This window comes from Gopherus evgoodei, chromosome 12 (genome assembly GCF_007399415.2).
Source record: "Gopherus evgoodei ecotype Sinaloan lineage chromosome 12, rGopEvg1_v1.p, whole genome shotgun sequence".
Taxonomy (NCBI): Eukaryota; Metazoa; Chordata; order Testudines; family Testudinidae; genus Gopherus; species Gopherus evgoodei.
This window is the reverse complement of record NC_044333.1, coordinates 11355995-11382939: the sequence shown is the minus strand read 5'-3', so window position 1 is coordinate 11382939 and position 26945 is coordinate 11355995. Positions and strand designations below refer to the sequence as shown.

Sequence of the window (26945 nt, the reverse complement as noted above, 5' to 3'; positions counted from 1 at the left end):
ATTCTTGTAAAATTTTTTATCTGTAGTAAAACTATCAAATATTGAGCTTTTGTTTTTGATAGATCAATTTAGTTACATAACTAACTATAATATCTAATTTCTTGCTGACTTTGTTCATTTTAGTTCAGATGGGTAAGTAGGGTAGTTGTGAATGAAGGATAGATCTCTTGCGGAGCAACTATTTCTCAAGACAGTGGCTTCTCCTGGAAAACCCCTGCAGAGAACTGAATACCCAATAAACCCCACTAACTCTAATCAAGACAGTTGGATTAAAAAAAAAAAGCCATCATATCCCCAAACATTTTTGGACAACATGCCAAGAATATATTTGAACTAATATGTAAAAATATGAATGAAAATATACTTTAACCAATTTCTCTGTTGCTAAATTGGGGAAAACCTCCTCCACTGAACGAGAAAATCCAGACTGATTGTAGATGGACAGAATTAGTATCAATAAAATATAATAACCTAGTTCTTTCATGCTCAGCTTTACAGCTGCTTCCTTGACGAGCCCTATTCTGTCAGGTTTATTTTTTCCCTTCACTTCAGAAGAATCAGTGCATCTTGGCTATGAGATTAATGCCTTGGACGATCTCCATGTAGGATTTATACTTACAATATCTGTAAATAGTAGTAATGTGCGATGGAGATCTGTTCTAAGATATTAAATGTATTCACGAAATTCTCCTTTCTGTGTGGACTCGTCATGCTGTTCAGTAGAGTGAAAATCTCTTTAGCCTGGTGAATTAGTCTTAGATGTTCTGATCTGAGTAGGGCACATCTGTGCCACTTGGGGATCATAGTCATTCTGTGAATAGCTAGCATTAATTTAGCTGTTTATTTAACTTTCAGAAATAAGTTCTACTGCAGGGGTAGGCAACCTATGGCACATGTGCCGAAGGCAGCACTCGAGCTAATTTTCAGTGGCAGTCACACTGCCTGGGTCCTGGCCACCAGTCCAGGAGACTCTACATTTTAATTTAATTTTAAATGAAGCTTCTTAAACATTTTAAAAACTTTATTTACTTTACATACAACAATAGTTAAGTTATATTATAGACTTATAAAAAGAGACCTTCTAAAAATGTTAAAATGTATTACTGGCACACGAAACCTTAAATTACAGGGAATAATAAATGAAGACTCGGCACACCACCGTTGAAAGGTTGCCGACCCCTGTTCTACAGTATGGTTCTGTTTCAAGCATAGACTTTCAGCTAGTTCTGTCTTGGTCTCCATTCTGTAAATGAAAGCTTGATCCCATAAATAAGTGAGAGAGGGGAATAGAAGGTTGCTTTTCAATCTAACGTTTTGGCTCTCCACTAGCTAGTCCATGTCTGCTTTCAGAATTGAACTAGCATTACTTACAACTTGTGTCTAGAGAATAACAGCATATGATGCAGCATAATCTCAAAATCTAACACAGTAGGATCCATTAGGAAGAATCTCTAGAAGTTTTATAAACTGTACCTATTAAGATGAGCAAGCTATTTTACTTGTACCTGTTGTGTGTCACTCTTACTGAGATATTGATAGTTTCCAAAAAGCTACGAAATTTGAAATTGTGTGTCACTTGTGGTTTAGCATATTTTTCCTATTTGTGCTATTATATGAAAACTTCTAATTCAAGAGGCAATAGGGATCTGCCTAATATGGGGCTTTTGCCATATGCTTACTAGTTATCTTGCAGAAGTGGGGTGGGCGGGGGGGGGGGGAGTGAGAACCTGTAGAAGGAGACCAGTTGAGGAGGAGGAGGATTGGGCTATTAACTTCAAGGGAAAAGACTGATAGTGTTTGCTTATAAAACTTGTTAGTAGTCAGTCTGTCAGTAGTTCTGTAGTTCATACTGTGAATATGTTAGGTCCTCTCTCAGACCATCTCTTTTGTGACCTCTCATATACAATACTGCACCTTCCTTTGTGACAGCAGTAGTTGGTTAAATGAAAAAGTACTTTTGGGACATAAAGGAGAAAATAAGCTTAAATAGTGGTGGTTCTATTGGCCTTGCACTTCAGTTTTAAGAAGCCTACCTTTTTTGTGTTTCTTAATTTTGACATTTTATTTTCCTTTTTGCAGGCTGAACACTTCAACCCCCACTTTTTCCTTCTCTGTCAGAGGAATCTAGGATAGCAATTAAATAAGTAAATAGCAAAATCTACCGTTGATAGTTTTATTTGGCAATTTAGGCAGCACATCTCTGCCAGTTTACTGCATCTCTGTCCATTTTCTCCTTCTTGCTAACATCACTAGTCATCCCTCCCACCTGCTCACCTCTTGTTAGGGAAGGAGGAGCAGTCACCAGGCCGCTTTGAGGAGAGTTTCTTACCAACTGTCTGCCCTCCTCCCCCATGATCCGGGCGATTTGGATATGCCTTTCAGTCTGTTTCCTGTCCTCCTGAGGGAGTGGTGCCTGGTTGAAGTACTTCCTGAAGCAGGGGAACAGAAGGTGGGTAGTAGTGGTGGGTTCTTCTAAATTAGGCCAGTTAATGGTGCCTTCTCTTCTCCCCTTCTGTTCCCTGCTAGGGCACAGTGATGTTTGCATTAAGAGGGGAACATACGACTTAACAGGGTGAGCATCAATTCGTCCAGATACTTACTAAAGACAAAACTGTGCTACCCTGCTGTGTGGTGGGAAGGAATGCTGCTTGTTCAATCCTTGTACGTTGCCTCCCAGCTGTGGATATGTTATGAGATTTGGCTGAGTTCCCTGGAAGTAACAGGGATCTGCGTTTAGGACAGATTTTGCCATTCATCTGAGCTCTGAATGCTGCTGATTTGTGGATCTCACCGTGACTTGAGGAGTGGGTTAAGTTTTTTCCTTTAAAAGGGAAAGAGATTAAATTAAACATTCTAATGAGAGGAAACCATTCGCTGGTCTTTTAACATGTTTTGCCTTCCCTCCTAGCCAGAGTATAGCAGTATAACAATTTTGATGGAAACATTTTTAAGCTTTACCTTTAAGGAGAATAGTGACTCAAAGGTTACCATACTGCTATTACAAATGATTGTTCTGGGTGCAGAGTTCATTTTGACTACGTCATATTCCTGCAGAAACTTAAATTAAATACTCAAATTAAATAAAAGATTATGCTGAATTTTAAAATTCCTGCATTCTTTGCTCTACTGGTTATTTATTGGATTGGTTCTGACTTGTCATCTTATTAGAATTATATATAAATGTGTTTCTTAATTAAAGGGATAAATATAATGGATTTACCTCTTCACTGGTAGAATTGAGTGGCATGGGTTGCTTACTTCTCAACCTCTTACTGATGATTTTATTCCACCCCACCTTCCTCCCCTCACTCCCCACCCCCAGTGTTTGGAGTGACTTTATTACTGTGTATAAAGGATAACTAATCTAATCATATAACTTGATCATATTTGTTTTAATCCAAAAGCCCTGCACCCTTTTGCAAAGCCCTTCTACTAAGCTTGGACAACTCTTGTTTCCTCGAGTCCTGGTACTGCCTTCATTTGAGTGGCAGCTAGAAAACTGGAACAGTTAACACTTTAGAGACATCAAACATTCAAGATTGTAATTTTTCACTTGGGGGAGTGTGTGTGTGTGGGGGGGGGAAATGGATGCTAATGAAGCTTGGAGAAAGTCTAATTTCAGTGTAACCTATCAATTTCAATTATCACAAAACCACTGTAATTTAAACTCAGTTGGCAATCTTATTTGAGGACAAATACTGGTATGTTGCGGAATACCTATTGTCATAGATAAAGTAGTGTATGGAGTCTCTCAGAGCAACTTCCTGGATTGTCTTTCTTTTAACCAGTGTTATTCCTCCCCCTTCCAATAATTAATCCCCAGAGAAACAAATATAAATTAAATTTTGAATAAACATGTATAAAATACTTGAAGCAGAATTTTTACTATTTGTAAGTTGAAATAAAGTGTAAAAGTGTTTGTCATTTTCATTACAAAATGGTAAATATAGTATAAAATGAGTGTGAGCGGTAGTTATAGATATTTTGACTCTATACTGTGGCCAGGTAGCATGGTTCACTTAAATTTATTGTGCATGTCTTGCTTTCAGCACATCTTCATTACCACCACTAGACTGGCCTTTACCAACTCATTATGGACAATGTGAACTGAAAATAGACGTACAGCCTAAAACTCACCATAGAGCTCATTATGAAACAGAAGGCAGTAGGGGAGCAGTAAAAGCATCTACTGGAGCACACCCAGTAGTGAAGGTATGAAATTTTTAAACTTTTATGTAAAAGTTGTTACAGCAAATCGATCATACTTACAGTGCAGTACTCTAAACTGTTACTGTTTTTTGTGAAACATCTTAGGATCCTGAATAGATGGGACATCTCTGTAGAATACCGTTTGCTCCAACATAGTCTCTTAAATACATTTTTATACTTGTAAAATTTATGCTACAATTACAGACCATGTAATGAATTATGTTGTATATTATAGACTTATCATTGGCTTCATGACAGTAGGCATAATTTCTTCCACTCTATTGGAAAGGAAATTTTTGGGGGTGGGGGGATTAGGATTACAGCATGATAAATTACATATACTCAGTCGTATTAAGATCTAATTTCTGTAACACTTCAGAATGCTATCACTTCACTTGATTAGTGGATTATAGTGCCTCAATATCAGGGATTCATTTCTGAACGTTCCCTCTGGGGCACCTGGCATTGGCCACTGTCGGAAGACAGGATACTGGGCTAGATGAACCAATGGTCCGACCCTGTATGGCCGTTCTTATGTAACATGAAAACTGGTATATGACAAGGATTATAATTTCTTTGATGGTTTTGTTTTATCACACTGTTTATGTAAATGTACTTCAAGTAGATGCTTGCTAATTTTCATTGCAGTAAACTACAGACCAAAAATTTGCGGTAAACAAATTTTTAGCTTTGTTTTTTATCTCCTTGTAAACTAGCCAGATTTTGCTGCTGTTGGGGAAGGAGGCTAATTCACGCAACTGCTTGCTCTTCTCTGGCCCACTGGGAAGCTTCACATCGCTGGCTTTCTTAAGTGGGTTGCTAGTAAGGGGGAGGACAAAAGATGATTTGCTAAAGTCTCTCCCGGCTCAATTCTTGTGGCCTTTGGAGAGAGTGCCAGCCACTTCTTCACATTTTTGTTGCCCTAAAAGCAACTTTTAAGGCAGCCTGACTCAACCTTATTTCCACAGGAAAAGCAGTAGACATTTTGGTTTCACTGTCTTCTGGCAGTTCATCATGTGGCAATCCCCTTTTGGCTAGCAGTGAATGACACTAAATGTCCTGACCCCTACACTAGCTCTTGCTGGATTCTTCCTTTTGTTACAAATACTTCATAAATGTGAAGTGCTTTCCAAATGCTACCTAATCCTGGGAGTCACAAAGAGACAGGTGGCATCCCTCTACTTTAGGCCAGATCTACACTTAAATTTTACCAACATATGTATGGTCAGTTAAGGGTGTCGGAGGGTTTTTTTTTTTTGTTTGTTTGTTTTGTTTTTTGTTTTTTGGTTTTTTTTTTTGCAATACAGTTTGTTGTCAAGAGCTCTAGTGCCTGTGTGGTTTATTTTGCTTGCTGAACTGGAATAAGCTATAACAGCAAAAGCACTTTAGTACTGCTGTAATTGCATCTGTTCTAAGGGAGTTTTGCCAGAATACTTATACCAGCAAAATTTAAGTGTAGACATGAAGAGGTCACTGACAGCAAATCTGTGACAGAATGGGGATTGAAATCTAATTCTTGTGCTCTTAACTGCTGGATTATGCTGTCATAATTTGAAAATCTGCTGTGTATCAAACTGCACCACAGTGTCAAAGGGAGTATTTTGTCACAGTGACAATGAAGGGAGTTGACAGGTGAGCCTCACTTGGATCACTCTCCTGTCCACAGACACACATACCCTTTTCCTTCACTGGCTTCCAGTCTCAAGGCTCTTTGCCCTAATCTTTTACTTTCCTGCCTCACCTCCAGTCTGGGTTTTGTATCTTATGTATTTGAATTAAATGTCTTTTTCCTCCTCCATGCTGCCTGAGTTCCCTCAGTGAGGTCATTTAGGATATAGGCCCCCTGCTCTCAGTTCTAGTGTCCAGGCCAGCCATTACAGGGAAATTCCAGCTGCTTCTTTGAGTAGTGTTCCTATGGTTGCTCCACTGTAGGTGTGTATGCCTCCCCATGCCTCAGATTGGAAACTAGGTAGCAATGTCCATTTGGCCCATATATGTGCTTTCCTTATCTTGTTCCCTGTCTCGAGGCTATGTAGCACTGTGCAGGTGAACTACCCTCAATTTCCTTCTTAACCACCCTTGGTCTGAAATGGAGCAATAAGTAGAATGTGACAGTCAATTAGCTTTAAACCTTGTTTTAATTTTTAGAATAGCTACTAGAGTTTCCATTATTAGTTTATTACCACTCCCTTCTCCTTTTTCCTTTAATATATAAAAAAACTTTTTTGTTCTGATTTAGAAAACATTTGCCTCCTTGTACTTTTTGATTTTGTTGTCCTCTCCCGTCTTAGGGAATGACCTCAAGAAGGGGTATGCCTGGCTCCCCCAGGTTCAAACGCTGTCTCTCTTGTGAAGAGGCTATCCCAGTCAGCAACAGCCATTTGTGCTGAATTCGCTGTTTAGGAGAGGCTCACGTATCACAGAAATGTACCTTCTGTCAGAAATTAAAGAGGAGCAACAAAGCCGTGACCTGAAGCTTTAGCTCCTCATGATGCAGAGTCCCCTGAGATTGGCCTCTGACCCTGGTCCTAGGACTCCCCCGTAGCAACAATTCCTGACATGACCATCAGTGTCCATGGACATCAAACTATGATGCAGTCAAAGAGGAAATCTAAGGATTCCTCTCACAAGAGCTTGAAAGAAGGCTACAAGTCCACAGGCTGAACAGTTGACTAGGAAGAGATCCCCAGTAAAGTCGGTGACCTTGATACCGAGGGAGCTGTAGCATGGTACCCATAAGGCACTAGGTTTCTCTGAGGAGCACAGCCAGCCTGCAGCGTCAGTACCATCTGAATAAAAGGCAATAAAGACTGCAACACCTTTTCTAAAATGGCACTGCAAGAGACAAGGAAAGCCGCAATACCAAGCACTTAAAGGGAACCCTCTTCTGGATGGTCATAACACACAAGAGTCTTCAGTTACCAGACTCCCTCAACACTGAAAAGCTAGGCGAGACAGACTCATAGGTATCAGTTACCGCCACGGTCCTGCAGGAATTTTGTTTGTTTCTCTATGTTGGTTTCAGGAACACTGGAATCTCCACTACTCATCACTGGCATCCCCTTACTGACTACATTTTGGTCTCTGGAATCCCCTACAGTACTGAAACACTCCCCGCCAGTCTCTTTAACTGCTCTACCTTTATTGAGTGAAGAAGCAGAGAGCGGGGATGATGACAACTTATCTTTGGTCTCCAATGCACAGCTCCCCAGAACAAGGTCAAGGGACCATTCACCTATAGCCACGTGCAGAACCTCCAATACCAATAGTACAGTTGAGGACATCCTAGGGTATCACCACCCCTACCTTTTGCACCACATCAGTGGCCATGATGGGATCCATGGGCAGTTCATAAACACCAGTCCTCTAGAACCTCAAGGACCCATGGTGATAGAGGAAGACTATCTCCCTCAGCTTCCCTTGAATAAGCAGAGTTGTCGCAACACAAACTGCTGGATATCCTCCACATGTCCTCATTGCGTGTTGCACTCCCAATCAACAAGGCACCATTAGACCCAGCCAAGATCATTTGGCTAACGACGGCCTCGAAAATGCCTACATGTTAAAGGGCAGACAGAAAATATTTTATGCCCTATAAAGATGTAGACTCTTTTTCTCACCCATTTCTGAATTTGCTTGTTGCAGGTGCTGTAAATGAATGTGGAAGATGGGACCATGCTAGATCAACTCCCTATGACAAGGATTAGAAAATATTGGACCTATTTGGCAGAAATCATATTAATCAGCAACTCTGCAGTTTAGGATTACAATTTACCAGGACCTGGTGGCGAAATATAATCACATCAGCTATGGAAAACTCAGTGCCTTTATTGATCACCTCCCAAATTATCAGAAAGCAGTTCCAAGCCACCATCACTGAGGGCCAGTTTCTAGCAAGGACAGCACTACAAAGTGCATTAGATGCCACGGACACAGCTGGTCACTCCATATCAATGGCAGTAGTGATGAGGAGAGCTTCCTGGCTTCACCTTTCTGATTTACCAAGAGAAGGCCAAATCACAGTGGAGGATCTTCCATTTGAGGGATCTGAACTCTCTTTGCAGGGAAGACGGATTCTTCACTACACACACTGAAAGACTCAAGGGCCACATTATGCTTCTTGGGGATTTACATGCCTGCACAGAAAAGATGATACAGTAAATCGCAAATGTTACGAAGATCCTGGTGCAGTTCCCTCCACCTAGAGACATTATGAACCCCAGGGGAAGAGACATCGGCTTCAAAAACAAAAGACTGCAGCTGCCCAAAACTTGAACTGCACAACTCTCAATATTGAAACATCAGTTTTGAGACGTTGCTTGAGGCCCAGAGTTACCACTCCCACCATCAATTGCTGGAAAACTCAAATTATCTGCATACCTTCAGACGCTATCTTGCTCTTTTTCAACAAAACTGGGAATCATAACATCAGACAAATAGGTACTAGAGATAATCTCCTATGGTTATCTAGTCCATTTTACCTCCTTTGCTCCCCTGCTCTTTCCCTGTCACTCTTCAGGGACCTTTCTCACAAAAGTCTGTTATGTCAGAAAATAAATCATCTCCTGGACCTTAGTGCTATAGAACCAGTTCCCAATCAACACAGAGGGAAGGATTTCTACTCCTAATACTTCCTGATACCAAAAAAAAAACACCCAACCAGAAGATGATCCATTCTTGATCTAAGAGCACTAATGAAATGCGAAAAGACACCAAGATTCAAGATGATTACACTAACTGCAATAATTCCATCTCTAGACCAGGGAGATTAAGCATCTTGCAGGGCCAAGAACCACTTTCATATAGCGATTCAGCCGTCCCACAGAAGTTCCTCAGGTTCACTTTTGGTCAGGACCATTTTCAATTCAGTGTACTTCCGATTCGCCCTATCATCTAGACCCAGAGTATTCTCCAAGGTCCTATCAGTGCTAGCAGTCCACTTTCACAAATGTGGAATTATGATTTACCCATATATAAATGACTGCCTACTTAGGGCACGATCCTTCCAAGACACCCTACTGGCCACACAAAAAACTCTGGATGTATTCACACCGTTGGGAGTACAATTGAACACACACACGGACTGACTCCAGTGCAACATCTAGAATTCATTAGAGCCTTTCTTGATGTAGTGAAGGCCAAAGCATGCCTTCCACTGCACAGGTTCAACACCCTTATCACCTTGATTGACACCATTCAGACCAGCCCCTAGACCTCCGCTAGAAATTGCCTGCAAATACTTGGGCATCTTTGTGATAAGTCATGCATTGCTCCACGTGCATTGTCTGCAGATATGGCTATAAATGGGATAAGCACCAAACAGATAGTCCCAACAAACTACTGTTGATGCCCTCAACAGTAAAATGCTCTCGAATGGTGGAAGGATCTGCAAAATGTCTGCACAGGGGTTGCTTCACACAGCCACCTCCAACATTGACACTGACAACAGATGCATCTTTACTGGGCTCGGGAGTTCCCCTAGACAATCACACAGTTCAAGGCAAATGGTCCCCCACAGAATCAACACTACATATCAACCTATTGGAGCTCAGAGTGGTCTGGAACGCTAGTGCTCATTTCCTACCACTGATCAATGGCAAACACATAAGTCATGACAGACAACATAGCATGTATGTTCTACATAAACCCTCAGGGAGGAGCAGGTTCACCATTCCTTTGTGCAGAAGCAATGAAACTGTGAAAATGGTGCATTTGGCACAGCATCATTATATCACAAGTTAACTGTCGGGTGTCGAATACCACAGTGGGCAACCTCAGTAGAACATTTTTCTTTGGAACACAAATGGGAAATGGACCTTGTTGTTCTCCACGGATATGACATTAAGGAGTCCCAAAAATAGACTTATTTGCCATGGCCAAAACCTGGAATTGTTCCTAAAACTGCTCAAGATCAGGGCTGCGGTATCACTTGTTAGAAGATGCCTTCGTCTTGCACTGGAACATAGGTCGTCTTTATGCTTTTCCTCCAGTTCCCTCATTGAAGGTCCTGCTCAAGATAAGAAAGGAAAGAACAGAAGTTATTCTCATAGTTCCCATGTGGTCAATACAAGCATGGTTCTTCTAGTGCTTGCTCGTGTCCATTCGATGCTAGGTGTGTGCGCACCACATGCACAGTTGCTGGAGATATTTTCCCTCTAGTGGGATCCGTAGGACCGACCCTAGCACCCCCTAGAGATCTGCGTGCGCCCTCTCAGTTCCTTCTTACTACCTGTGACGATTGCTTGGAATGATCTTGCTCTTGCAAGGCTTTTCCAATGGTTTAGATTCTGTAGTGTAATCTATGTAATTTTTGTAGTTTAGCCTTTTAGTTATCAGTTAGTATTAGTGTATATAGTGGTCCTAGTCATCCAGGAACATTGTGTCAGGGACAAGGCATGCCCCGGTCCCCAAGCTTCAAATCATGTACCTCCTGCGGCAAGCTTGTGCCAGTGAGTGACCTGCTTTCAAGCTGTCTAAAGTGCTTCAGGGAAGCTCACATTCAGGAGAAGTGCAAGATCAGCAGGAGCTTTAGACGTCGCACTCAGAAAGACAGGGCTATCGAGGTTAGAAAGGCTCAAAGGGTGGTGTGATCCATCACAGCACTCACTGTTGCAGCACATCCCAAAGGAAAGCCCTCCATGTCCCTGTTGCAGTGGTCACCAACCCCCCTAGTACTGCCAGGGGGCGGAAGCGAGTATGGCTCTGCCATGGTCTCCAAAGGAAGAGTCCTCTTCAGAGTTTGAGGGGAATCCTTTGCCCCACCAAAAAAGTACTGGTACCCGACTTACACACCAGACTTAAATACCAACTCCACAGCTGGTGCTTAGCCATTAGGCCATTGGCTGACTCAGTGGCAATCTTGGGACCTGTGGTCAGTAGCGGAACCTCCTTCCTCAGTGGTGTCAGTGAGATGAGCCAGTTTCATCCTGACTGGCACCGGCCCCAAACTCTGATACCAACCCCAGCACCAAGGTCACTGAAGTGGTCCCAATGGACATGGTCAGGTGGAGGAGGAAGGAGATACCCTTCCTACGGTGCAAGCCTCTTCCTCATTGTCCCCAATCGAGGCAGTTGCAGGTCCTAGTAACCTGCTTCCACCAGATGACTTCAGTGCCCATCAAGAGCTCCTGAAACGGGGCAGCGCAAACTTGGGGCTGAGAGTCAGGGATATAAAGGAGTCCACGTACAGCCTGATACCCTGGCTGAAGTGGCTCCCTCCAGAGTGGCCCTGCCACTCGGTGTGATGGTGTTCGGACCACTCAGGGCACTATGGCAGATCCCTTCGGCTTGCTTCCTACCTCAGAAATGTAGAGAAGGAACTGCAGGTGATTTACCTGCACAGCACTCAATATCCGCAAGGCAAGGCAAGAGACAGGAAGAAGAGTGTGTGTGCAGGCCAAACAGGCATTGTTACCTAAAATCTCCAATCTCAAGTGCACGGATGTGGATACATCTACAGTGGAGCACGCATGGGAACGCACACCTCGAAGAACCAGAGTTACTGCACAAGGTGAGTAACCCTTTCTTTGCCTGTGTAGCACTATACTAGAAGGTAATATACTCACTTGATCTGTGGAATTGGCACATGCACTATCTGGTCAATACTTGGCGCTTGCATGCTGAGTGAAACTGGAATCTTGGGAGATTTTTAGCTGCTAAAAACCTAAAGTTTCTGAGCGTGAATTGCGATCTCCCTGCCCTGCCCCATCTCCTGTCGGTGCCACCTATAATATGTGAATTAACGTAGATCAAGTCTAAAGAGTCACATCCTTGGAATCTTAACTCAAGGGCATGTATATAATTCTGGCTTTGATTTATTTTGAATTTTCATTTTGCAGTAAAGTGGAGTTGGGGTTTCTTTACTTCACTCTTCATAAGTTGAGGAATTTTCTATTTCTTTAATGGTTTTTAGAATCATAGAAGATTAGGGTTGGAAGAGACCTTAGGAGGTCATCTAGTCCAATCCCCTGCTCAAAGCAGGACCAGCCCCAGCTAAATCATCCAGCCAGGGCTTTGCAAAGGCAGGCCTTAAAAATCTCTAAGGATGGAGATTCCACCACCTCCTTAGGTAACCTATTCCAGTGCTTCACCACCCTCTTGGTGAAATAGTGTTTCCTAATATCCAACCTAGGCCTTCCCCACTGTAACTTGAGACCACTATTCCATGTTTTCTCATCTGCCACCACTGAGAACAGCCAAGCTCCATCCTCTTTGGAACCCCCCTTCAGGTAGTTGAAGGCTGCTATCAAATCCCCCGTCAATCTTCTCATCTGCAGACTATAAACAAGCCCAGTTCCTTCAGCCTCTCCTTGTAAGTCATGTGCCCCAACCCCCTGATCATTTTCGTTGCCCTCTGCAGGACTCTCTCCAATTTGTCCACTTTTTTTTTTGTAATGGAGAGAGCCCAAAACTGGATGCAGTACTCCAGATGTGGCCTCACCGGTGCCAAATAGAGGGAAATAATCACTTCCCTTGATCTGCTGGCAGTGCTCCTACTAATGCAGCCCAATATGCCATTAGCCTTCTTGGAAACAAGGGCATACTCATATTCAGCTTCTCATCCACTGTAATCGCCAAGTCCTTTTCTGCAGAACTGCTGCTTAGCCAGTCAGTCCCCAGCCTGTAGCGGTACATAGGATTCTTCTGTCCTAAGTGCAGGATTCTGCACTTGTCCTTGTTGAACTTCATCAGATTTTTTTGGTTTTTTTGGCCCAGTACTCCAATTTGTCTATTTCACTCTGAACCCTATCCCTACCTTCCAGCGTATCTACCTCTCCCTGCAGCGTAGTGTCATCTGCAAACTTGCTGAGGGTGCAATTCATCCCATCATCCAGATCATTAATAAAGATGTTAAAGGGGCACTCCACTTGCTACTGGCTGCCAACTAGACATTGAGCCGTTGATCACTACCCGTTGAGCCCGACAGTCTAGCCATCTTATAGTACACCTTATAGTCCATTCATCCAGACCATACTTTTTTAACTTTCTGGCAAGAATGCTGTCGGAGACCGTATCAGAAGCTTTGCTAAAGTCAAGATATATCACATCCACTGCTTTCCCCATATCCACAGAACCAGTTATCTCATCGTAGAAGGCAGTCAGGTTGGTCAGGCATGACTTGTCCTTGGTGAATCCATGTTGACTGTTCCTGATCACCTTCCTCTCCTCCAAGTGCTTCAAAATGGTTTCCTTGAGGACCTGCTCCATGATTTTTCCAGGGACTGAGGTGAGGCTGACCAGTCTATAGTTCCCCAGATTCTTCTTCTTCTCTTTTTTAAAGATGGGCACTATATTTGCCTTTTTCCAATTGTCAGGGATCTCCCCTGATCGCCACGAGTTTTCAAAGATAATGGCCAATGGCTCTGCAATCACATCAGCCAATTTCTTCAGCACCTTCGGATGCATGAGATCTGGAGCCATGGACTTGTCCAGCTTTTCTAAATAGTCCTCAACCTGTTCTTTCACCACTGAGAGCTGCTCACCTCCTCCCCATACTGTGTTGCCCAGGACAGCAGTGTGGGAGCTGACCTTGTCTGTAGTATCAGAGGGGTAGCCCTGTTAGTCTGTAGCCACAAAAACAACGAGGAGTGTGGTGGCACCTTAAAGACTAACAGATTTGGGCATTCACCTTGTCTGGGAAGACCAAGGCAAAAAAAAAGCATTGAGTACTTCAGTTTTTTCCACATCATCTGTCACTAGGTTGCCTCCCCCATTCATTAAGGGTCCCACACTTTCCCTGACCTTTCTCTTGTACCTGTAGAAACCCTTCTTATTACCCTTCACATCCCTTGCTAGCTGCAACTCCAGTTGTGTTTTGGCCTTTCTTATTACATCCCTGCATGCTCCAGCAATATTTGTATACTCCTCTCTAGTCATCTGTCCAAGTTTCCACTTCTTGTAGGCTTCCTTTTTGTGTTTAAGCTCACTGAAGAGTTTTCTGTTAATCCAAGCTGGTCGCCTGCCATATTTTCTTTTCTTTCTGCACATCGGGATGGTTTGATCCTGCTCCCACAATAAGGCTTCTTTAAAATACAGCCTGCTTTCCTGGACTTCTTTCCCCTTCATATTAGCCTCCTGGGGATCCTGCCCATCAGCTCCCTAAGGGAGTCAAATCTGCTTTTCTGAAGTCCAGAGTCTGTATTTTGCTATTCTTTCTTCTTTTTGTGAGGATCTCGAACTCAACCTCTCATGTTCTCAACCATCTCATGGTCACTGCTGAAACCATCTTATTCTTAACAGCTATGTAACTTACTTGAATACTATTCCTGTTTTGAGTTATCTTAATCAGAGCAGTAAATTACTTTCTTACGCAGAGTCATTGTTAAAATTGGAATTAGAATTTATGCATTCCTGTTTCCCAGTTTCAAGCTCAAATCCCTTGATTATGCCTCCCTAAGTTAAAATTAATACAAACGCAAATCAATATTGTTTCACAAGCTGATCTCTTCCATCTGTAACTACAATGTAATAGTTGTATTTGATGGGAGAGATCAACTTGTGAAACAAAACATTGATTTTCATTGGTACTTACTTTGTATATAGTGATAGGAAAAATTGTGTATTAATGGTAAAAGCAGCAAAGAGTCCTGTGGCTCCTTATAGACTAACAGACGTATTGGAGCATGAGCTTTCGTGGGTGAATACCCACTTCGTCGGATGCACGTAGGGGAAATTTCCACTACATGCATCCAACGAAGTGGGTATTCACCCATGAAAGCTCAAGCTCCAATACGTCTGTTAGTCTATAAAGTGCCACAGAACTCTTTGCTGCTTTTACAGATCCAGACTAACACGGCTACACCTCTGACACTTGTATTAACAGTCAAACTCAATGAATGGTGAACACTGAGCTGTAGGAAGGTTTAAAATATTTGATTTGGCATGGGAAGTGTGCCCTGCCCAGCTCCCCCTAACCCTTCCCCCACCCCCAATGTACTACATATGTATTATTTGTATTGTACATTACTTTTTACACACAGTCTAAATAGTCTTATCAACATTTTTGTTGCTTATATCCTTATTTAGCTCTTTACCACCTATGTCTGTGTGAATGCTTGATCAATGCGATGCACGGGGTGTTAAGTGTTCCTGACATAAACTACTCTCTAATTCTCTCTACATTTTGTTTGTTAATGTGCAGTTGCTTTTAGTTCATACTTTGCAGCACTCAGCAGGGCATTTGTTTTTAAGATTCTTTTCTGTGAATACCAGGGAAAGTTTATGGTTCTGCATTACATGTGTAATTTATAGATTATTTTTAACAAGATTTTAAGATAGTGGTACATAGCTTCAATTTACACGTAGGTTGTTAGTCATACTGTACTCCACCTGTCACTAGGAAACTAAGCCTCTGACAAATTTGGCATCATCTGTCATGAGCATGTTTAATCGGCTTATTGTTTCCAAAGTGTGGGGAAGCTAAACAAATGGAACTCTCACTTTGCTGGGTCACTAAATGGACTGTCATGCTTTGAAAGGACATGAATAAATTTTACTTTTATTTAAGAGTTTCTGCAATGAAATTCTCTTGTCTTTGGCCATTCTGATGGCAAGATTTTTTTTTTTTTAATTATCATCTGCTCCAAACAAAGTATCAGCCTTTTAAATCACAGCTTGATATGGGTATGTTCCAGTTGAACTGTGTAAATCAAAATAATTTGTCTTAAAGGCTCTCCCTTTTTTACAAATTTGAAAGACTGTTTTGAGAGTTCTTTTAATAAAGGAGGAATAAATAACTTACCATAATTCCTGTTTATGGCTTGGTTGCCATATTAAAATAACCAGCTAAACTTTGGTTACCACACTTACAGACCATTTAGTAAACAGGTTCCTTTACAAATACCGATTTGTTTCAGTGGAATAGTAGTGTTTTGAAATAAAATCTGATGAATTGTCATAACTTCACTGGTGTGTTCCACAAGATCTGCCTAGTGTTTTAAAATCTGAATAAAATGATAGAAATTATGGCAATCATGTTGGCCTGTTAACCTGAGGATACATGCCCACTATCTGTTACTCTGGTTCTCTCTCTTGAAACTTAGAAACTGTTACTGGATCCTTGGTTGCTCTCAGATGACTTGGCCTTTTCCCATCTGTATTTGGGTAGAATCTTTTTCTTTCTGATGTGAGCCTAAGCACAATCATTCATGCCTTTGTCATTTCCAGAATAAATTTACTGCATGTGGTTTAACCAAAGAACCTCTTTAAAGCTCCTTTGGTGAGACACTTACACTTAATTTTGCTGGGAGCATGTTGCAGCTGTACTCTTAAAACTATACCTCACTGTCGATCTATATGGAGTTTTTTGTTTGGTTTTTGGGATTGGTTGTGGGAGGGTATATATGAGAGAGAGATGGAGTGTGAGGTATTAGATCTGGTCTGAACACAAAATTGCACCAGTTTAACACAGGTTTGATTTTTATACATATTTAGTAAACCTGTGCAACTTTGCATGGATATGCTTTTAGGTTGCCTTAAACCTAGCTTATGTTGGTTTAGCGTGTGCCAGAATGTATCCAAATTCTGTTTTCAGTGTACTGCAGATTTTTGCATGAAAAATGCATTATAAACTGTCAAGAGAAAGCTGGAGATATTGATAGCTGGAGAGGAGGCAGTTGGCACTCTCATCATGTAGGAAGATGGTGTGGAAGTTTTGGTTTTGTTTTTCATATGCAGGGCACCTCACTAGAAGCTTTGGTCAGGGGAAGAATCTCCTCACTATTCTTGAAAGGTTGGGGGATTGTATTCCTCATTAGTCCCTCTCTAGTAGCCTTCACAACAGCACCTGGCCCCTCCACATCAAGTACTTCTAGATAACAATGATATCCTAATGTTCTGGCTAAAAAGGTCAAGAGTAAAATAGTTAATATTGATATTTAAATTATTAGCATTACGCTTTAGCATTGATACCTGATAAAGATGATTTGGTTTTTTGAGACTTTTTTCACTTGAGATTTTTTAGTGAAAAACATTGAAATTATTATATTGGTGTAGAGCAATACCTTGTCTACGACACTGCTCAGTACCAGCTGCTTCACAGGAAAAAACTTGGAGTAAGCAAGAGCAGCATAACCTGTCCTCGGGAAAGCCTTCTTTTAGGCTTCGTAGGTTGGGTGCAAGCAAACAATGTGTTTTCAATATGGCTAAATGTAAGTGTATACATCTAAGAACAAAGAATGTAGGCTGTACTTACAGGATGGGATACTCATCTTGGGAAGATAGTGACTGAAAGAAAAAATTGGGGGCTCCTGGTGTATTATCAGCTGAACATAAGCTCTCAGTGCAATGCTCTGGCCAAAAGGGCTCGTGATCCTTGGGTGTGTAAATGGAAGTTTCAAGAAGGAATAAAGAGATTATTTTAATGTATATATTTGGCAACGATGCAGCTCCTGATGGAATACAACATCCAGTTCCAGTATCAACAATTCAGGAAGGATGTTCATAAATTGGAGAGGGTTCGGAGAAGAGCCTTGAGAATGATTAAAGAATTAGAAAACCTGCCTTAGATTGAGTATTGTGAGTCTATCATTATATTTAGCGTAATAAAGAGAAGTTAGACTATAATCAAGTCACCCCTAAGTAGCTACATGGGGAACAAATATTTGATGATCTCTTCGGTTTAGCTGAATAAGATATATAACGTAATTCAGTGGCTGGGAGTTGAAGCTACACAAATTGAGACTGGAAAGAAGGCGTAAATTTTTAACGGTGAGGGTAATTAACCATTGGACCAATTTATCAAGGTTCATGGTGGATTCTCTATCACTGGCAAATTTTTAAATTAAGATTGGATGCTTTTCTAAAAGATATGCTCTAGGAATTATTTTGGCAACATTCTGTGGCCAATGTTACACAGCTAGTCGGACGAGATGATCACAATGGTCCCTGCTGGCCTTGGAATCTATGAATTTATGAACTCCCAATAGTTAACAATTAGCTTATGGCCCAGAGTTTGTCAAGGGTTCGTCCCTTCCAAAGCCTTGATCTTTTATTATTTTTACTATTTCCTGGTTTGGATATTCATTACCCATATAAATTTTTTAATCTTTTTTTGAATCATGTTAAGATCTCAAATTAAGTGATCTACTATAGTAATGAGAGCCACAGGTTAATTGTGTTGTGTGGAAAAAGTACTTCCTTTCCTTTTTTGTTCCTTTTGCTCTCATTGAGAGAGTGAACAGAATTTTTTGTTTTACCTGCTCTTGTTTGTTACTTAGGATGCATTCATCTTCTCTCATTTAACGTGCCATTGCTTTCTAATGTTGTAAAGGTGCTAATGGTGCAGACTTCTTTCTCCCATTCAATTTCTTCTCTGTCAGAGTATTGTAGGGTTGTAGACTCTGAATTTTCCAACCTTCCAGTAGGAAGAACCCCTCTGACTAGCTGTCTTTCCCCACTCATATTACGAAGAACTAAAGTTACTGTAGGTGCCCTGAAAATGTTTGAAATATAGGGGTGCTTCTTAGTGAAGTTGCTAAAGAGCCTGAGCTTTAATCTGCAAGGGGGGAATCTAGCTGTCTCATAGCATGTTCTAAATAGATATCCATTATTTAGGCAGTCTTTTGGTGGATATTTCCTGAATTATAACCATCTGCAAATGCTACAGGTAGGTTGGGGGAACTCTTGAAAGAACTTATTCTGTCAAGGTAATATGAAAGAGCTACACACACAGGTCAAGGATCTTCAGTTTAGCTTCCACTCGCTTTGAGTGGGTGTTGGGGAAGAAAACTGGTAGGTGAATCAGCGGATTTAAGTGAAAATTGGAAAACTTTTTGGCAAGAATTTGAGGTAAGGATTAAGAGTCACTTTGTCTTTAAGAAACACTCTATATAAGATGGACCAGTCACGAGGGCCTGACTTTTTCCCTGCCCTTTGAGCTGATGTTATAGCAACTAAAGAGGCAGTCTTCATAGATGAATGGTATAATGAACAGGTTGCTAGGATCCCAAAAAGAGGTCCAGTTTAACCATGTAATTAATTACATTGAGCCCTAAAGAAGGGGGTTCCCTGATGGTAGAAACATTTGAATTAGGCCCTTGAGGAATCTAGTAACTGTGGCGTTGGAAAATATACTGAATAGGAGGAGGATATGCAGACATTGCTGCTGATGCACTTTTAAGGAGCTGAAGGATAGCCCTGAATACTTTCCAGACTACCTGCTCTCCCTAATAGCAAGAATTGGGGCTTCCAAAGGATGCAGGCAATCTTATGTAATCTACATGGAGAACCTCTTCCATTTTGTTGCATAGGTCAGTCTGGTTTTTTTCTTCCATGTACCAAGATGTTTTGGATTTCCTTGGAGTAGCTTCTGTTGATGGAATTTAATCAGTTGTCATCCATGCTATCAGATGTAAAGACACTGTGCCTGGGTTTAACATTTGACCCTGAATTTTGCATGAGTGTTTTTTCAGGACCTTTTGGTATGAAATCAGCGGGGTAGGCATATGTGGTATCCAGTGCACATGAGGTGAGGAGGCATCCAACAGGGAGCATGCCTGGCGTCAATCAGGACAAATTCACTCTTTTCCACTCAACCAGTAGAATTCATAGGTATAGTTCTTGATTCAAGATCAGCAAGAGCTTATCTGCCATGGGACAGATTTCGTAGTGCATCTCATCCCAAATCTACACATTGAACCAAGGACTTTGGTGAAAGAAGATCTGCCTCATATTGTTGTGCTACATGGCTTCCTGGGCTTCGAGAACATCATGTGCCAAGCTTCATCTTCAGTCTTTTCAGTGATGGTTAAAATCAATGTAGCAAGCCAAAAGACCCACAAAAAGTTCAAAGCATCCGGTTTGCTTCACCATCCACTACCAAGACTATTGTAATGGATGCCTTGAAATGGGACTGGGAGGCACACCTAGAACATCTTTAGACACAGGGGCTGTGGTCCTCCATAAACACTCATCTGCGCAAATGTGGTAGAACTTAGAGCTATAAGTTTAGCATTCAGAGAGTTCCTGCTTCTCTTAAAGGGACCATCATTCAAGTCCTGCCAGATGACACTACTGCATTATACTGTGTCAACTGACAAAGGGGGAGCAAGATCTTCCCCTCTCTGTCAGGAAGCTATTCATCTACAGGATTGATGCAGCATCAGAGTAATCTGTTTGCTCTGCTCTCACCAGGTGCTCAGAACAATTTAGCAGATCAGCTCAGCAGAAAGTTCTTTTCCAGATACAAATGGACTTTCAAGGACAGTCTTTGAATCAAGTTTTTCTAAAATGAGATATTTTTGTCATAGATCTCTGTGCCACCAGTTTGAACAAGTATGATATTTTGTTCCAGAGAAGACTCATGCTCATCCTTTACAGATGCATTCTTGATGCCGTGGAATAGAAATGCTTCCCATCAGTGTCATTACTTTTCTAATGACTCTAGCAATTGGAACTGGACCAAGCCCTCCCTGTTCAGTACAGATAGCATCAGAGTGGGTGATTCAGAACTGATAACGGGCACATTCTTTTTTAAGATCTTCTGGACACTATTTCATAAAATCAGTCTGATCTCACACCTGGACCCACAATCTCTCTATCAGACAGCATGTGTGCCAGTTGGCTAAGGGCCATAGACAGAATTTTAAAGAAATACAAGATATTTTGATAGAGCAGAAAGGCTAACACAGAGAGCAAAATAGAAATATTTTGGGTCACCCAGCATCACTTTAACCCTTAGACATGGGTGGCAAGTTTGTAGAAATTTTGGTGGTGCCCAGAACCTGCCCCCCCCCAAAACTCCGCCCTCACCTGCCTAAGGCTCTGGGAGGGGGTTGGAGGCGGGAGGTCTGGGGTTCAGGTCCTGGGCTGGGGATTAGGGTGCAGGCTTTGGGATGGAGTTTGGGTGCTGGGTGCAGGCTCCAGGCTGGGGCAGAGGTGGGTGTGCAGGAGGGGTGAGAGGTGCAGGCTTTGGCACGGAGTTTGGGTGCAGGCTCTGGCCTGGGGGTGGGGGTGTAGGAAGGGGTGAGGAATGCAGGCTCTGGGAGGGAGTTTGGGAGTGGAAATGGGTGTGTGTGGGAAAGGAGGGGTGCACGCTCTGGGAGGGGGTGCATGCTCTGGGACGGAGTTTGGGGATAGGAGGGAGTGCAGGGGTGAGGGCTGTGTGGCTGAGGATGAGGGATTCATGATGCAAGATGGTGCTCGGTGCTAGGGTAGAGGTTGGGGTGTGGGCTGTGGGGCTGAGGATGAGGGGTTCATGATGTGGGGGGACTCAGGACTGGGGCAGAGGATTAGGATGCAGAGGGATGAGAGTTGGGGCTGAGGATGAGGGGTTCGTGTGGGGGGGGCTTGGCTGGGGAAGAGGATTAGGGTACAGGGAGATGAGGGTTGGGGCTGAGGATGAGGGGTTCATGATGCGGGGGGGCTCAGGGCTGGGGCAGAGGATTAGGGTGTGGGGGGATGAGGGGTTTGGGATGTTGGAGAGGCTCAGGGCTAGGGCCGAAGGGCAGGGTAAGGGCAGCCTGCCCTGCTAGTAGTGGATAGCAGGCACTAGGACCCTGGGGCAGCATACAGCAGTTCTGCTGGGAGCTGCTCTACTCCGGCAGCAGAAGCAGGCAGGGGAGAGGCACCGCACTGCTTTCTGTCAGGCAGGGATGCGGCGGGGCGGGTTGGAGGGAGACCCACGTGGGCCAGGGCCTGATCCAGGCAGGGCTGGAGGAGAGACCCAGGTCCAAATATTGCTGGAGCAGGGCCCCCAGCCCTGAATATTCCTGGTGCTCAAGCACCGCAAACATATATAACCTGCCGCCTATGCCCTTAGAGACATCTGTTCTTCTTGTTCTCGGCTATTTAATATCCTTGAAGCACCAGCCCTTTCATATCAGGTTTGTTTAGCTGCAATATCTGCCAATTCAATATCAGTTGGATTTTTTTTCACCTCGTTATGTCTGACTTACCGAAGGGTCAGATTTACATGTTTCCACCAGAAAAGGAAACTTCCTCTTTTTAAGACCTAAATGTAATACCCTGCTGAAACTCATTTGAACTGGTAGCATCATGTTCCTTGTATCCCATATCTATCAAGACCGTGTTTTTGGTGGCCATTATCTGTGCTTAAACAATGAGCAAGATTCAGGTATTGACAGATTCCCCCTTAATTTATATTTTTTTTTAAAAAATGTATCCCAAACCTTACCTGTAGTAGTCGGACTTTCACCCGAATCAGAACATATACCTCCTCCTGGTGTTCTTTCCTAAATCTCATTTGAATCCAGGGAAGCAAAACTCTCTACTTTTGATATCTTGAATGCTTTCCTACTATCTCCGTAGAAGACCTTTTCAAAAGTCCCTTTCAGGGCAGGGCAGGGAGCTTGATTATTCTCTAGTCACAGCTACTAGGTCTGATGCTTGTAGTCTTTATAAGTAAGACTCCTGACACACACCCTCTCAGAAAGATAACTGCTTGCCAGTCACTTACGGAGGGATCCATGTGGACAAATACTTAAACAAGAAAAAGCGGTTACTTACTTTACCATATCTGTGGTTCTTTGAGAAGTTTTGTCCACGTGGATCCCATGACCTGCCCTCCTTCCTTGCTACGCAGAGTCCTTTGTACTTAAAATTCTATACTGGTGAAGGAAGTTGGGCCTGCTCTGCCCCTTTATGCTGGTGGAAGGGGCAGTGCAAGGGAATGCAGGGCGCAACTGATCAGAAGAATTTTATCTTGTGTTCATGGGGCATATGCACACCTAAAGGAATGCATATGGGCAAAATATCTTGAATGGCCAGACTTAAGGTACAGTACATAAGAATTTTTTGTAAAAACAAGTGATTTAAATCACCTTAATTTTAAATAGCTTAGTCCTGATTGGAGTTACATTGATGTTTACCAGAAATAGATTTTCAAACTGGTTAAAAATCCCTGCCATTTTAAATTGTTAAGCTTTCATGTCATCATTTCACTAGTTCTTCAATCACAAAGGCTTCTAGGGTAAATCAGTTATGAATTTCTAATTTTTTATATTTTTTTTAATTTTATTTGTTTTTAAGATGAGAATATGCTTTATCAACCAACCCTTCTCCCAAATAATGGAAAACTCCCTAAACCTACCTTTCAGGCTTCCTTTATCACTGATGGCAAAAAAAAAAATTATTTATTTTTGGGATGCTTAAAAGTACAAAGTCCACTTCACACACAGATTGCTTGTGGTACTTATGCACAGCTGCCTCTTTACTAATGCCCTTTTTGTATTAACCCTTTACAATATGTTGTTAGAGAGACTAGGTAGGTGAGGTGATATCTTTTTATTGTGCCAAATTCTGTTGGTGAAAGAGACAAGTTTTGAGCTTATAAAGATATCACCTCACCCACCTTGTATCACTAATACCCTGGTACCAACACGGCCACAACAGCATTGCATACAAGATGTTATGGAAGTCTAGGAAATCTTCATTGAAATATTAGGTTAGATATGTTTATTATGAACAGCTCAAAATTTTTCAGCCCAGCTGGGTATCTTATATAATACCTCAGCAATCATTTTTCCCCCCATTTCATAAACTGAAAAACTTATAGCATTGGTCATCTTATAGGGACACTGGCATCATGGAATCATAAAGCTTGCGTTTACTTGGTCTTAGTTTATTTCAGTTACCACACATTTCTGTCCCTGAGAAGTTTTAGTGATATTACAGGACTGTAATACTCTTACTTTTAGGGAGGTCTGTTTGCATGCAAAAGCTTTTCTTTCTAATCAGCCTACTTTTGTGATCTAGTAATGCCATGAGCAGTTAATCTGTTAAAACAAAAAGAGCACTAAGGTGTCAACGGAATCTTTATCTTCAGTTAGAAAGTCTAGGAAAGAAGGTGTGTGAAAGGCAGAAGTGATTCTTAACACGATGTTAAAAGAGTACTTTGGGAAGTTTGCCTGCATGTGGCAGTGTTTCTTAATGAACTCTCGAAAAGTAATAGAAGATTTCAGCTTGCAAAAACAGCTTAATTATTTTTACTACTTGATAATGGGGGGTTGGGTTTTGAGTTTTTAGTTATTTTTAAATTGTCTGATTTAGCCATCCGGTGGCTATTAATGCTAGGTTAGTAAGCATAAGTCACACTTTAAAAGTTAGAACTGATTTTACAAGCCTTAGCATAAGTAACTTTGAATTCCAGCAGTGCAGTACACCTTTGTCTATTAGCTTAAATGTTTGTTCTCCTGGGCACATTCAGTTCCAGCATAAATGTAATATTATTTTGGCTTTAATAAACTGCTAGTGACAGATTCTCTAGTAGAAACCAGATTTCTGTAGTTACAGAAAACCAGAACATATCAGATTATATTACTATTAACGTGTTACAAAGCACTGGTTTTCTACATAAATAGAATTATTGCAGGACACTCATCTCAAATTTTGAGGAAGATCTTGTAGGGGCATTCTACTTAAATAATTAAAGAAATGAAACCTTTACCTGTCTTATCCACCAGATTCAGTTCATAGGAATTAATGTAAAGCATAGATGAAACACAAATATTCATTTAGTTTTAATTAAATTTGTCAAATAAGATTTCTGGGTATTTGTTGCAAAATATGAATTCTACCAACAAGTTTATTGATTTTTTTTTAAAAAACTTTTCCCATAGATCCTGAACTTCAGTCGTTATAGTCTTCTTTTCAATCAAACTGCAGTTTATACAGCCCTGAGTATTATAGGATTCCTCATGTTAAAATAAATTTCAGTCTGCAGTAGAATTGTAGCTTGCAGAATGTAAAATGACACTTCCTTATCTTTGTACTTTCTTCTTTATAGATGGAATTCATGTGTATTCTAGTACCGCATAAGTTTTCAGGGAAGACTTGAAAAGATTTGCAATGTCTTAATATTGATGTTAATAATAAACTGGTGAAAATTGTGAATCACAATTTTAGCATAGTCTCCATGCATACAGAATTTATCCACATATAATTCAGTAGTATAGCTCAGACTGTTTGGAGTGAAGCTGTTCTAGCTTATCCTGTAGTGACCTTCCATCTTTAGCCTTCCAGCTTTAGTTTAACTTACGCATGCACTGACCTTTGCTATGGAAACGATACAGAAACACAAAAACAGCTTGGCTGAGTTTCCTCCGCAAAGCAGTGGGTGGTGTGTCACACTATACTGTTACCAGAGGAGAGTTTTTAGAGGTCAGTAGTGACAGTGTGCAGTAACTTGTTCATTATTTACAACATGCTGTTCATTACCCTGGGGAAGGGGGTATAAGGAAATTTGTTATAACAAGCTTACTTCTCTAGTATAAATATATATGCTTATATATGACTAGAACAGATGCTGACAAATGTCTTTTTTAATAACACCATGTGTAATATTACACTTCAGTCTCCCCTTCACTCAACCACCAGTTTAATTTACTGTCTCTTTGTAATGGACGCGTGGCTGAGTCTTGGGTAGGCTCATTGGTATTAATGTCAGTAGTTTAATAAAACTGAGGCTTCATCATGGTGACTGTATTGCACTTGCTAGTATGTTGTATAAAGCTTTGTCTACTGAATCTGTCAGTATTAAATTTAACAATGTGTCAATATTTGTGGGTTTTTTTCCTCCTGATGGCTTTTTTTGGAGAAGGGTAAATAAAATAAATTCATTAATATTTAGTTAAAAGGTTTTGGCTGTTAAGCAACATTACTGTACATATGTTTATTTGCTTTAGTTTTCAAAATCTTTTCAGAACCCATTGTGACAGAACAGGAGATTATTGCTCAGCTACTTGCTAAATTTTTAAGGGAGTAAAATTTATGATTTTTAATTTTTTTACTAGAATAAAGAACACACTTTTTTCATTCAGAGACATGTATTTTATTTTCCTTCAGAAGCTGTGGTAGTGAAATTTTAGTGCTGAATTGATGACTATGAATAGTGAAGTCCTCTATGTTCACAGAGCAGGTGTTACAGGCATAATGGCGGTGCACACTTTGAACAGTGCCTCAGCTTTGAGCTCACGGGTACGACAATCTCCTTCCTAGGAGTTAAAAAGTGTAGTTAATATTCTTTGATTATTAGTTCTTGGCATGGAGTGCATGTGGAAGGCGTCCAGCATTCTCTTCCTTATGATACAGAAAGTGTTGCATTTGTAGTGAGGCGAGGGCTCTTACCTACAGTATTTCACACACTGCATTACAGAGTATTTTTCTATTGTTAGCAAACAGTTGAACGCAACTGCATTTAATGAAATGGAGTGCTCCAGACCCCAGGCAAATTGACCACATATCCCAGGGTTGTTTTCTGTTCTCTGCAGATAGTCAATCCCATACTATCTTCAACTATTTGTTTGTACTGTGGCCAACACAGCAAGGCCTGTAAGCACTATGTAATATAAGTAAACTGTATCATACTGCATATACACAAAGGAAGATACTACCACAGCTACAACCATTGAAGGCAGCTTCATCTTTGTCACTGCCTGACGTTTCAATGCCCCACTTTGCAACCTTAACTTACTTTAAAACAAACTATGTCAAAATTTGAGTTAAGGTTGAAAGTACAAATCAGTAACCTCATTGTAACCATATTTCTGAATTTCCTTGATTTCTTTGAGGGGGGGGGGCGATAATTACAGGGTTGTTATAACTGTTTATGTATCCTAACATGTTTAGATGCCTTAAAAAGAAATCCAAACAACCTTAACTCTGCCCTATAATAATACCATGTAATAACCATATGTTTATGATTTAAGGCATTTTATTCCTTTGTGGATCCAAATTAACTTTTCATGGTGTTACTGAAGAACAGATTTAAAGTTGTTTAG

At 41.3% G+C, this 26945-nt stretch overlaps 1 protein-coding gene across 2 annotated transcripts in view; it reads left to right on the top strand.

Annotated features, from left to right (window-relative positions):
* NFATC3 (nuclear factor of activated T cells 3) overlaps positions 1-26945 on the top strand; it is a 162373-nt gene that overhangs the window by 71017 nt on the left and 64411 nt on the right. For both annotated transcript variants that reach the window (XM_030582229.1, XM_030582230.1), the window contains exon 3: positions 4050-4212. In XM_030582229.1, coding sequence (XP_030438089.1) covers positions 4050-4212 — 163 coding nt within the window. The remainder of the gene's footprint in view (positions 1-4049; positions 4213-26945) is intronic.